General features: G+C 53.8%; 3 protein-coding genes and 1 non-coding gene across 4 annotated transcripts; all 4 read left to right on the forward strand.

Annotated features, from left to right (window-relative positions):
- Window positions 1–996: 996 nt before the first annotated feature.
- Window positions 997–5548, forward strand: HD553DRAFT_274102 (uncharacterized protein; the record flags this gene model as incomplete). Its single annotated transcript, XM_046177854.1, has 16 exons — window positions 997–1131; window positions 1226–1332; window positions 1409–1679; window positions 1752–1870; window positions 1943–1961; window positions 2028–2953; window positions 3013–3591; window positions 3652–3843; window positions 3917–3935; window positions 3999–4348; window positions 4422–4775; window positions 4843–4931; window positions 5020–5093; window positions 5154–5244; window positions 5330–5378; window positions 5452–5548. The coding sequence occupies 16 exons, from the start codon at window positions 997–999 to the stop codon at window positions 5546–5548; spliced, it is 3471 nt and encodes a 1156-aa protein (XP_046035136.1).
- A 955-nt stretch (window positions 5549–6503) lies between these two features.
- On the forward strand, window positions 6504–8931 carry HD553DRAFT_351147 (uncharacterized protein). Its single transcript, XM_046183595.1, has 2 exons — window positions 6504–7847; window positions 7922–8931. The coding sequence occupies exons 1-2, from the start codon at window positions 6796–6798 to the stop codon at window positions 8835–8837; spliced, it is 1968 nt and encodes a 655-aa protein (XP_046035137.1). The 5' UTR covers window positions 6504–6795; the 3' UTR covers window positions 8838–8931.
- A 1920-nt stretch (window positions 8932–10851) lies between these two features.
- Window positions 10852–11507, forward strand: HD553DRAFT_274509 (RlpA-like double-psi beta-barrel-protein domain-containing protein-containing protein; the record flags this gene model as incomplete). Its single annotated transcript, XM_046177867.1, has 3 exons — window positions 10852–11019; window positions 11155–11251; window positions 11350–11507. Coding segments are annotated over 3 exons (423 nt in total), but the record flags the coding sequence as incomplete, so codon positions are not given.
- Window positions 11508–12205: 698 nt separating this feature from the next.
- On the forward strand, window positions 12206–12290 carry HD553DRAFT_t71. Its single transcript has one exon. It is a non-coding gene; the product is annotated as a tRNA-His (tRNA).
- The last annotated feature ends 692 nt before the right edge of the window (window positions 12291–12982 follow it).

Below are 12982 nucleotides of genomic sequence, written 5' to 3' on the forward strand. Positions count from 1 at the left end.
TGTACGTCCGGTTTCAACCTAGCGCACCTGGCGCCAGCTCGAGGTTCGCATGCGGTTTCTCGCTTCGGCTGGTGCTGTGTGTGGTATCTCTATAGACTTGTTGCGGCTCGTGAGCTAGTGTACAAACGTACAAGTGTACGGGAGATGTACTACTCGGATGTCCAATCTCAAGGTACATCCATGCCGTCATGTACACTAACATGCGCATGCATGCTGCTAATGTGAGACTGTGGTCTTCGGGAGCAATTAATCTAAATCTGATATTCTGACGAAACTGGCTCACGTAAAGGCAATCCAAGTCAGACCTATCGCCCCTTTGAACAACATCAACCCTTGCTTGCGGTCTTCTAATAACTAGTACCACTGACGACACCTCATAATTATAGTCTGATGATACGATAATACCATGCGATAAATCAGGCAGGCCAGCATCGCTAACATACCCGGCTCGTCATCATGCAGTCATTCTCATATCCATCGAGAAGGGCAAGACCCGACAGGGATATCGAGATGGACATGACCCCTTCAGTTCCCGAACCTAGCACGTCCTCGACTCTCCCCTCACACCTCCGTTCAGAGGTAACACCCAGCAGCAGTGGGATCCTCCTGGACCGGACCGAATCGTTCGATACCGCCGCAGAACTGGAGATCAAGCTCAAGGACCGCACCGCGAGATCGAAATCTAAACCTAGATCTGGGAATCGGGTCCGGTTGAATTCGACGCCCGTACAGGTTTCGCATGCTAGGGACTCTAGAGTCTCTGGGCCGCCTACACCTGAATTGGAGGTAGAGCCTGTACGCGGAGAGGACGGGCGGACCGATGGGTGGACTGGGCAGGAGAAGACGAGGATAGACTTGGGATCCTCCAGACCCATATCCTCCGAAACTGCAGTGGATGCGGAAAAGGCTCCAAGAGCTTCTCCTGCAGCCTCATCACCTTCCGCAAAAGAATCCAACTCACCAGCAAAGTCCGGGGAAGACCCTAAGGCGAACCTGATGCCAAAGCCGCTCTGGAGAAAAGGTCTCGACAGGTTCACCGTGGCGTTCTGGGCGAACCGACATGTAATGTGGATATGGCCCAAGATGAAGGATTGGAACGAGATGAAGCCTGTCATTCGGTGCGCTGTCGCCGTGAGTAGATGAACGTGATTTTGGATTATGAATGTAAATGAAAGAGAAAGTCGTGACTAAGCGGTGAACGAGACCCCTGCTTTCCTTCTTTCAGGCATGGATCGGGTTTGTGTTCCTCTTGATCTATCCTGTCGAACAGGCTATGGGACAAGCAGCCTTCTTTGCGTTGATCGTGGCCTTTATCGCACCTCCGAACCTTCCGTAAGCAGTTCCAGCTTTTCATACACCTCGACCGCGTCAACTCAAAACCCACAACGACCTTCGCCTTCCTCTACAGCTTCATCCAGGCGCTCGAACAGATTTTCTTCCTCTTCTTCTTCGTCGGTCTAGCCTGGGCCTGGGTCGTCCTCGCCGGCCTGTGCGTCAACAGGGCCCGAACGGGAAACTATAGTCAAAGTCGTCTCCAAGCGAATCAAGAGAAATACGCTTATCTACAAGAGACGGACCCGACGCAGTACGGGAGGAGGATCATCTTTGAAGGGTCTTATATCGAAGCTGGGCCGGCTATCATCTGCGGTGCTTTTTTAGGGGTGGGATGTGCTTTCTATGTGAGTCACAAAAGTCAAAGTATTTCTTATCAGATAACGTTGAAAGCGAACCTCAATATTCCACCGCTCCAGGCTTGGCTCAAGATTCATACGCAACCTGCGCCATTTACTTTCGCCTTGGTCCTCGGGTGTGTTCTGATGGACGTCTCTCTGACGATCATGCACCTGTTTCCATACAGTTATCTGACATCGTAAGTGGTGAGGACTGATTCTGAGCAGAACAATCTAGCTGACCTCCAGTTTGAATGACTTGTCCGATCAAGAGGACTGCTCTTCATGCTAGTAAGCCTGGCTGATCTCGCGCAAGCGGATATCGCACGCTGACACATTATATGTCACACTATGCAGCCAATGTCGATCCAGCTCGGACTCGCCGTCCTCTGCTCGATCTTTGTCTTTCCGGAAAGCGTCGGGTCGAGCTTTACGCGCAAGATGGATGGTGTATTGAAGCCTATCATGAGCGCGACCGATGACCTGAAACACCTTTTTGACGATGTCAAGCAATCGAGGGATCAGAGGCTTGAGCTGGATCGCTCGGATTCCGATCCCACCGTCTTTGGCTCGGACGCTGCATCCCTCGAGGAAGACGAAAAGGCAGACATGAAGCGAGAGAATCTGATAAAATGGGCCAAAACGGGTGCTTGTATACGGGAAAAGTTCATCAACAGTGGGGCTGGCCTGGGACCATTGAAAGGGCAAGAACACTACCTCGCCAAGGAATTGGCCTTCTCACGGTATAGCGGGACCGATATCCAGGAGCTTTTCGTCCCCATCCAGAACGTGCAGCTACGTAGCGCAGGGCTCAGCTTCTTTTTCGACGTTTTGGCATCGGCTATTCAACATACGCATCTGAACTCGCAGGCCTTTAACGTGGCTGATTCTCGACCTGTGACGCCAGTATCAAGTCGACCTGCCTCGCTGCACGAGGAGAGACGGTCTTCGAAACATGTGGTCTCGCCTCTGGCGGATGATCATCACGATCGCGAGTCGTCGACGCCTTTGGGTTCGCCCAGCGAGTTTGCGGAATCTGACGAGCACGACATCGGTCGACCGGATCTGTCCACACGGTCTCACTCGTACAGCCTGCGAAAACGACTCCACTTGCCGTTCGACTGGCATCGGAGTTCGGGGTCTCATGGTTCACCACGTACTTTCAGTTTTGGCGACAAGGTGGCGAGCCATACTTCGCTTATGGATCATTTGCGGAAGAATCAGGCGCCAGTCGGCATATTTGAGAGCATGAAATACCTCGAGATGGAACGTAGTCAAGGAGGGTCAGTCGCAATCGGGAGCTTGCATGATTGTCTTGATTGCTGATGGATCTGCGCCGTAGTGATGTCGACCATGTGACGCAAGAGATGGAATTACTGGCCGTCGCTGTCGAGCCACTGATTGAACAGCTTCGAGCAAGTATGGGAACGGCCTCAACGTGGCTTTCCAAGGCAAATAAGGACCGATCGCTATACAAGGCAGCCCTCTCGATCGTGAGAAGCCAGGCAATCAAATCGAAACCCGCAGAAGAGCGAGAAGAGCATCGGCAATCTATGAAAATGCTCGAGGCGCGACTGAACGAATTTAGGACTCATGACCGCCTCAAGATTATCGAGCCATACCGACACCTTCTCGATCCGTCTCACCCTCCCTCGGATCAGTTCGACTACAAAAAGCTCAAGCACCGGGCCCTGTTCTGGGGTTTCTTATTCAGCTACCATATCTCAGAGTTCTCCGGAGCGGTATTGGAGGTCTTGCAGAAGCAGGAGGCGCTAGACGAATTGCGTCCCAAGGCGTCTTTCTGGTGGCCAACGATCTCCTTCACATTTACGTACTTCGCTCGGAAGCAGGCCGCAGGCGGTGAAGAAGGCGGGGATGTCAGCGATGATACTGATCCGGGTAAGCACGTTGTTCCTGAACAGTCGATGGTCAACGTCCTGATCAGACTCCGATACGCAGACCATACCCTGAATGACGCTAGCGAACCCCTATTGGGACAAGCGAAACGTCGAGATCCCGATACGATGCCCTTTGACAGTCCACTCTTGAACGGTCTACGGTACCTTGACAAAGGACTTGCCTTTTGGACGAAACCGGAAGCTTTATTTGCTCTGAAAGCCGGGTTGCTTACCGTGGCCGTGGCGGCACCGGCCTATGTTCCCAACACAGCTGGGTGTGTACCTCCTTGTTTCGGAAGAATTGTTGGCAAGATTGAGCTGATATCGGGCTGTTCTTTCGGAATGTAGCTTTTGGTACTATAACAGGGTACGATACAAGAAGGAGTTTGTAGTGGCATGTTGCTAATATATCACGCACGTGCACGAACAGGCTCTCTGGTGTCTGGTCATGGCCCAACTGACCTTGGCCGTCAACTCAGGTGACACGATCGCCGCCTTTCTACAGCGTCTACAAGCCTCGTTCTGGGGCTGTCTCGTCGGTCTGGTACTTTGGTACATCTCATCTGGAAGCGGAATGGGAAATCGCTATGGTCTCGGTGCCGTTACCGCCGTTGCCTTCATCCCGCTCATGTCGCTACGGGTACTCTGGGGTCCTGGGACACCCTTGGTGTCGATCCTGTTCACAGTCTCGGCAGGCTTAGTCGTCGGTTACAGTTGGATCAATACCTCTCTCTTCCAGGCGACAGATGTGACCTACGGCTGGTCCACCGCTTGGAGACGGTACGTTTGGACTGGCTGCCAGGCTGTGTTGTCGCGCAGACGGTGGTGTTAATCTAGCCTACTTTTTTGATAGCTTCGTCACTGTCATCATCGGCACTACCGCCGCCATGATCGTCTCCCAGCTCCCGCCTGTCCAGTCTGGCAAACGTCAAATCCGACTGAGCTATAGCAGTACGATCAGTCAGATCGGCAACGTCCTGTGTGACGTCTTGTCCGAGATGCACGACCCGCATCGACAAGAGGAAGTTCCTGTTCGGGACAAGGTCTTGGCCTTGAAGCGCAAGCTAGCGAAGTTGGGTGCGAGGCACGCTACGATCGGGTTCGAGGTCTCTTTACGAGGGATGTGGCCAGCAGCGAGGTATCAAGCTCTGCAAGACGTCTGCGTCGACCTGGTCGGTCTGCTTTCCCAGCTCAACCACGTCTCTGCGTGAGTGTTCCTTTGCTTGCCGGGCTGCCAACGTGTGTCGCGCTGATGACGCTGATCTCGGGTACAGGGACATGCCATATGTCTGGAAACGGGCAGTCCTTCAACGAACCCGGTTATCTGACAGCCAGTTCATTGGCGACTTGTTGGCGGTGATCTGTGGGTCCAAGCAGAAACCTTAAAAACGACCAGTGCGTATTCCTTAGTACTAACTCGATTGATCCTGGCCCTCGGTTTTGCTTGGTAGCGATGTGTGCCTCGGCCCTAAAATCTGGAACACCCCTGCCCCAGGTCACTCCAGGTCCTCTAGTCGAACGTCTTGTAGGTCCGATAACGCACGAGTTTGGGAGGTCGATGGCTTACATCCCGATTCGAAAACAGTTCTCGCAGGGTTACGGGTTGGAGGTCGTCTCTGGCAGATGGGATGAGGATGCGAGTCTACCGAAACACGTCACTGTGGACGTGCTCGAAAGTGGTAAGACGAGCGTTTCTCAGCTTCGCCCGATGCTGCTTTGAGTTGATGTCTGACGTGACGTGACTTGCCGCTACTTTTTGAGCAGATGAGTATTTGCGTTACGCAATCTCGGCTACGTGTATCTTTTCGATGTAAGTGCCCTGAACCTCTGTTACCCATAGGCTACTGTGGTCGTGCAGGGGACTGACATCGATCTCTTTACAGTGTGAGACGTTTCGACCGATTGTTGCTGGTCTTGAAGACCATCGTCGGCGAGGAGTTTCATCTGGATCACTTGGATATGATGGAAAGGTACGCATGAAGAACAAGGGCAGAACAGAACAGGAGCAAAATCAAGGTTGTTTAGTTATTGTATCTCGTATAAAAACGGACGGAAGGGTTCGTTTACTAATTACTGTAGCATCAGAAAGGCTGTTCTCGTACATCGCGTGATCGCACGAGAAGGGTCTTCTCACAAAGGAAACACCGATCAGGGCAAGTGTTTGACGAGACGGACCCAATGTACAAAACGAATAGGCGGTCACACGAATACCTGCGCGACGTGATGATGCATATCATCAAAACAGAGTACAGTACCTTTTCAGACCATCATGTCCCTGAATCTCGCTCGACATGTTGCTCACAACGTTCTGCGTCGTCCCGGATGCATCGTGACGCGTCGAAACGTTCCTCCGACGCAGATAACGACCGCGAGCCCATATCTCGTCGACGTCGATCTCTTTGACGGCCCGGTGGACTGGTCGGATCGGCTCGACTTGCCCTGGTACGACCGAGGGGGTTACCGGGAGCCGGGATCGGCCCCATCAAGGGGAACCGAACATTCTCAAGCCATACCGACAGCCTCCCTCGATCGCCACCATGCCTGATACTGTAGGACCCTGTCGTTGACCGGGTTCAGGCACGTCTGAAAGATGTGTTTGTGTGTGTGTGACGAATATTGTGATGCGGTGATGGTGATCACCTCGATTTGTATCGCTGTAGTCACCGTTACACGGACCGAACAAACGAATCCGAGATGTACCGTGACAGGCGAGAGAGAGGAAGAAGGGTCGAGCGAGCGGGATTACCTCTTCATCATCCCGGATCGACCGGGTGAATCAGGCACGAAAAGCAGCGCCGATCCCTCGCCCTCCCCTCCCTCGCGCCCCTCCGACCAGCCCCCGCGCCGCACGCAGACCCCGGCGGCGACGGTGAGATTCGAATTTTGTGAGACAATCATCGATCTGATTCATATCCCAGGGCTGAGGGACACGGACGATAAGTACAAGTTCGCCAGACGTTCGGTTCAACTTCAGGGCGATAGGGGGAACCGCGATCGACCTCGGGCTTCTCAGGTTCGCCGTCCCCTTGTGTGCTCATGTCGTCTATAGTCAAGTCGAGGCCGTCATGGCCGCACAAGCAATCTCTCATCGACTACTAAAGTATTCGAAGGGCCGCATCACGTCCTTCCCAATCCCGCTGGACTACCTCATCAGTAGTACAGATCGTACAGACCGACTTCCGCACGCACGATATCTACGATCACGTGAATCCACTTGACCCCTCGTTATGGGTCTTTTCAACTTGAAGAAACGCTCAAAGGACAAGACGCCCAGTCCTTCGATCCCGTCATCGCCGTCTTTCTCGAGCTTTTCCCTCGGTCGGCGGTCGGCCCCGACGTCCCCTGCCATCCATGAGCAACCGAATCCATTGGCCAGCCCGATCGTACAACAGCCAGTGGTTGTCGTCGCAGCCGCCCCTGCGCCGCCCGCTGTCCCGAGCAAACCGTCGACCAAGCTCAATGTTCTCCTCGACCCCTTGCCCAGGGGAACTGGGCTCCCGGAAGCTGCCAATGGGATCATGCAGATCTCGGTCGAGGACGATGCCGATATCGACGAGGTCGCCGACGAGATCAAGCGAGCGTTGAGACTTCCTCGAGGCGTCTCGATAGGGTGTTACAAGGTGGCCATCCCCATCGACGCCCACCATTCTTCCAAGAAGTTTATCGCCCGAAACCCTTCTACGCCGGTCCACCTCGTCTCTCATTTCCCTTCGTACAACCTCTCGGACCACACCCAGCTCGGACCGTCTCTGCAATCCTCTTCGCCATGCCAGTCGAGGTGTTCCCAGGAGAGTCATCGGGATGGCAAGTCGACGACAGTGCACGATTGGTGGCCCCACCCGCGAGAGGTCAAGGAGGATGAGATTCAGGTGCTGGTCAGGCTAGGAGAAGCCGAGGAGGACCTCCCACCCCTCACCTTGCTCGTACATTTCGCCCGTCCTGCCAGTTCCAGCTCGGGATCCACTTCACGTCGTAGCCCTTCCCCTTCCCCTGCTCTGCCTCAACAACGCCCACGTCATACCCGCGGACCGTCGACCTCGTCCCTCTATTCTCCCACGCTCGAACAAGAGGAGATTCCTCATCCCCCGATCGCGTTGGACGTGCGTCGTGACGCTCGAGTAGAAGACGTCCTGGACGACCTGGTCCGCGCCGATGGGCGACCTGGAGGTGTAGAGAGGTTGAGGGAAAAGATGGTCCTCTGGAGGGTAGATATGAGCTGGAAGGAGATGTTGAACTGTGAACGCTTCGGAGGGCTGAGGACGGGGGATATGCCCTGGCCGTGAGTATCGGGTTTTCGCAATGTTCGATATATATCGTATTAAAGTCGCTCATTCCGCCCCCACATTCCTATAGATACCCACCCAATGCGCCCGAACCGGTCGCTGTTACAGACTATTCCAAGCCCATCTCGCATACCTTTCCAGCATACACGTCCAACTTGAACCTCGTCTCGCTGTTCGTCTACATCAAACCCGAGGCTCAACGGGAACTCGCCAGGATCTCTTCCTCGTCATCTTCTTCGGTGGAGACGTTCGTGTACCCGCCGCGACCAGCTGTGATCCCGCACCAACATCACAGTTCTCCGTCGATCCCAACATCGGGGTCGATCGTGGGTGGCGAGGAAGTGGTAGAAGGAGAATCTTCTTTAAAGATGGAAAGACGAAGAAGACGAGGAGCTTCCAGTCGACCGTCCACCGCACCCAGTCTAGGGTCTTCTTCTGGGTTCGGATTCTCTTCCCCGCTCGCTTCTTCGTCAACATCGTCGGGCGCCACGGCCTCGACGACCGGGATCCCAGCGTTTGGAAGACCGAGAAAGACGGGGTACAACTCGACCGTCTGCGCTGAGACTCAGGACGACTTACCGCTAGGACAGAGTCCGTTGGAGCTCGATGGCGGGGTGCATTTGCGTGCTCGGACCATGACCAGTAGACCTCGATCGATGTTCGGCGGACGTCGCCAGGAAGACGATGACGAGGACGAATCGGACCATCAAACCCGTCGCGATCTCCGGGGACAGAAGATGGAACTCAACCTCGAAGCTCTTCGTCGGCTAGACCTCGACACGAACGGGGAGAAGCAAGAGGTCTTGTCGGACGAACATGAACCCGAGCTCGTGTCTTCCAGCTCTGCTTCGGCTCGGACGGGTTCGATCTCGATGCCGCCTACGCCTCAGTACGAGTTGGCCGGTATGGACTTTGGCATGCCTGGAGGCAAGGAAGGGCTCGTTCTAGGGGACCGAAGGGGGAGGGAGTTGAGGATGTGGGGTTGAGATGGACAATGGATGTGAATAGGTTTCGACAGAGAGATCACGACACGTTGTACAAACGAAGAAACTTTATTATACCCGATTTGCCAATGGACGATTCTATATTTCGATTGTACAATTTCAATGCAATAATGCAACGCGCAACAACACGTTCTGCCGAGTATATAAGCAGCAACACCGCACGACCTCTAAATAGCAAGACGAAACGGCATCCAGCTACGCAGCTGCTACGAGGTGAAAGAGGTGAAGCGACGATAATAGGACAAGCATCGAATTAGCACTTGAACCTGCGCCGAAGATTGTGTAGTCGATCTTCAATCGCACTGCGAGACGAAGCACAGCCCATATTCGAGATGGACGTGGTCCTGATGAAACGCACACGTCTCCATCGGGAACATGTCGAATGCGACAGAAATTACAGAAACGAAACGCGCGGCGACGCGTCGAGGGATCGAGGGAGAAGCAGAGGGGAGGGAAACGCACGCGGAAGCAGATCCTTGGTGATGCCGAGAGTCGCGTTGTTCGGACGCTATTGTTGCTGTGGGAGATTTGATTCCGATTTCCGCATCCGGTCGCAAGGGGGATCGAATGGATGATGATCGACTTGTTCTTTGTCTCCCCGCCATCTCGATGAGGAGTGTATCTCTTGTCTTCGAGACAAAAGGAGCACAAAGACGTCACTAACAAGAGGGTGGGGTTACGTTGTGAAACATGAGATGGCGAGAGCCGAGGCAAGCGGACGATGATGCTGCGTGGGATGGAGCTGCGACTTGGTGTGTGTGTGGGTGATGCGGCGGCATCTTTTCTGTTTTGTTGCTTTTGTGTGTGTGACGCCGAGGGAGAGAGGACGCGCTCTTCGCCGGTTTCGATCAAAACACAGACAGTCGACCTCGACCTCGCTCTTTATACAACATCATCATCCTCTTGCTCCTTTTGTTACTACAATTCCATCTCTCGGTCTCTTGTTCGAATCTGTACATCTCTCGCTCTCAACTTTCCGGACAACTAGGAAGAATCGCAGGTCGATTTCTCCACGCACATACCAGCAACTCTCGCTCTTTTTCCATCACCAATCACTTGACTACATCTCGACCGGCTCGCAATCGCAGCAATCACATCAACAGACCATAGACATACACAACGACGCTCTATCTAGACCAATAGAACTCGACAAATAGACTGCTAGACAGTTTTCTATACCACACATACCACATCTCAACAGCTAGCTCTCGATCAGACCGGTTCTGATCACATCGACCTAGACTAGACCAAATCACCTTCACTCGACAAAACACAGCACCGCCACCCACACATTAGATACAACCAGTCATCAAAGATGTTCGCCAAATCGACTATCGCCATTCAGCTCGTCCTCGTCTCCCTCCTCGCCATCCTCGCCCAGGCCCGGCCTACCTTCGTGCCCAACCCGGCTATGAACCCCGAACCGTTCACCTTTGACGCTCCTGCAAAGGCCGAAAACGTTCAAGTCAAAGCCCAAGCTGACACTCCGGCTCAAGCTCGGAACCTTGGCTGGCACGGTCGAGCAGCTTACAACCCTTTCCACCCTGATAACCTCCGAGCGGCCGCCTTGAAGGGTCAGCAGGACCAGGTCCGAAGGGAGGTTTCCGGCCATGCCGGGTTGAAGAAGAGGGGGATCAGGAAGATCTCGAGGAAGAGGGCTTGTGCGGCCAAGACTACTGCTGCGACCGCTACGGGCGTTGCTAGCAGTACCGTTGTCACTTCGACCGCAGCGTCGACCTCGAAAGCCCAGTCTGAAGGAGGTCAGGCTACTGTCGGAGTGCCCGTTCAGTCGTCAGCGTCTTCTGCGGCGGCTTCGGCTTCGACGTCGGCCTCGGCGTCGTTGCCCATCCAGAACGGAGCCGTCATCCCGACCTCTACGCTCCTTCGACCTTCTTCCTCTCAGGCCGCTTCTACCCAGCGACCGGCTACCTCTTCCTCCGCCCCTGTTTCTTCCACGCAGAAGACCTCCACTGCTGCGCCTGTGCCTACCACTTCTACCACCTCCTCGGCCGCTCCTGCGACCACCTCCGCTGCGTCGTCCGGCTTCAAATCCGTCGACCCGGAGGGCAACGGACCTTTTAACGGGGAGACGACTTATTACGTCTTGGGAACGGATGGGAACGCGATCGGGGCTTGTGGGACCAACTTGGTCGATAGCGATTTGGTAAGTGCCCGAACTCCTAGCTAGTCCGACCTGATTGTTGAGAAGAAGAAGCGAGCAAGAAAGCTGATTATTTTACTATCCATGCATGTTCTCTTGCGCTCAATATCGACTCTGTGTGATGGGCCACTATTATAGATCGCCGCGGCCTCGGAATACTTGTTCGACTCGTGGCCCGGTTCGAACGGGAACCCCAACCAAAACCCCATCTGCGGGCAGTTCGCCAAGGTTTCTTGTAAGTGCCCGCATCTCATTCCTCGGTTACGTTTTCTGCACAGAGGCCATATGCTGACACATTACACTGTGTTCTCGCTGCGATAATCCTCGGCGCAGACCAAGGAAAGTCCGTTGTCGTCCGAATTGCAGACCGATGCCCTGGATGTGAAAAGAGACACCTCGACTTGAGCCCCTCGGCGTTCACGCAGTTGGCGGACGAGTCGGTCGGATTGATGGACGTCACCTGGGAGTGGGTCGGGAGCGCCAGTGGTTAGACGGAGTTGGACTGTTAACGAGAAAGAGACAGTCGAAGTCGAAGTCGAAGTCGAAGTCGAAGTCGGACTGCCGGTTGGTCTGATGAGACTGTAGTAGTATCACGGCGTTCCGGCTAGCCCGGACGTTCAATAGAGAATTATTGTCATGTTGTACTGGATCATTGACGAGTCGCAGGGTTGGTCCTGGCGACCGATCTTGCCTCTATATGGTATCTCAATGTACAATATCTCTCTGTGTGTGTGGTGTCGTCCGCCTCGGCGATTGGAGCGGGAAACCACCCAACTGACCGGAGGCCCTATGCTGATGTTTATGTTGTGACACAATAGCTACGCCGGCTTAGATGATATCAGAGTCCCGACTGGTATGGCCTGCATTGAAAGATACTACTTAGAGCACCAAGGCAGATACATGCGCTCTCTGACGCCCTACAAATCCAACCCATCTCTCTCGGCCTCACTGGACACAGAAGCCGCTATCCCACTTTGTATCGATAAACCCCTATAGCAGGAGGTGCCCGATCACTGTCATAATCTTATACGTTTTCTCTTGGCTTTCTCGCCGTGCTAGAATTCTCCTCCAGCTGTAAGCGTATAGTTGACATCGCTACTGAGCTACTGCACTCGACCGAGATGGGCATTGTATGTGCTGAGGATGATTGATAGATCTTGTATGTTACAAAATCAGGCCAAACATGGAAGTGGCACTAGTATAGTGGTTAGTACTTCTCGTTGTGGCGTCTAGACGAAACCGAGAGGACCCAGATTCGATTTCTGGGTGCCACATCCTTTTTTGCCGATTTGCGCCCCAAGTCATAATCCGCGTCGTTTCCCCTCTTTTTCGTCTCGTACTCCTTTGAGTCCAGGAGCAACCGTAATTCTACTATTTTCGCATCCTACATCTTGAAAGCATATAAGATTACCGTCGGCCATAGCTATGCAATGCGCTGCGCAGAAATGAAGTTCGAAACAACCAATGATGTATCTGAAACAAGGGCCTGCGCATCATGAACGCGCTGCATGGCAAAGGCAGCCTGGGCGATGTTGGCAACTGCTTTGACGTTAGAGGAGGCCGGGTCAGCAAAGAATCGATGTGAACATGGTGCCGTGAAATCCTCCGCTTGTACACATCACTATAGCATAAACACAAGGTTTCGGTTATCCTGCGGCTGTTTCATCCGGCATCGTCGGCGACTAACTACGGTGGCGTTGGATCACCGCGTAGCTCTGACGTCCCTCGTGTCAGCCTTTGTGGACGACATCCGCGTCCATATCCCCGTTCATATGTATAGTGGATGGCAACAGCGCACATAGGGACAGGGAGATACCTGACATGCTGGACAGCGTCAGCCAGGAAGTCTTGTTGCATTCGCGATCCTGGAAACCTGGCGCAATGCCAAATAACCTACCGTCTCACTAGGAAGGTAGCACATACAGGCAATAACAAGCAGCCTCGTCTCCAAATGAAGTCGTCCTTG

This window comes from Filobasidium floriforme, assembly GCF_021052385.1.
Source record: "Filobasidium floriforme strain CBS 6241 chromosome Unknown HD553scaffold_16, whole genome shotgun sequence".
Lineage (NCBI taxonomy): Eukaryota > Fungi > Basidiomycota > Tremellomycetes > Filobasidiales > Filobasidiaceae > Filobasidium > Filobasidium floriforme.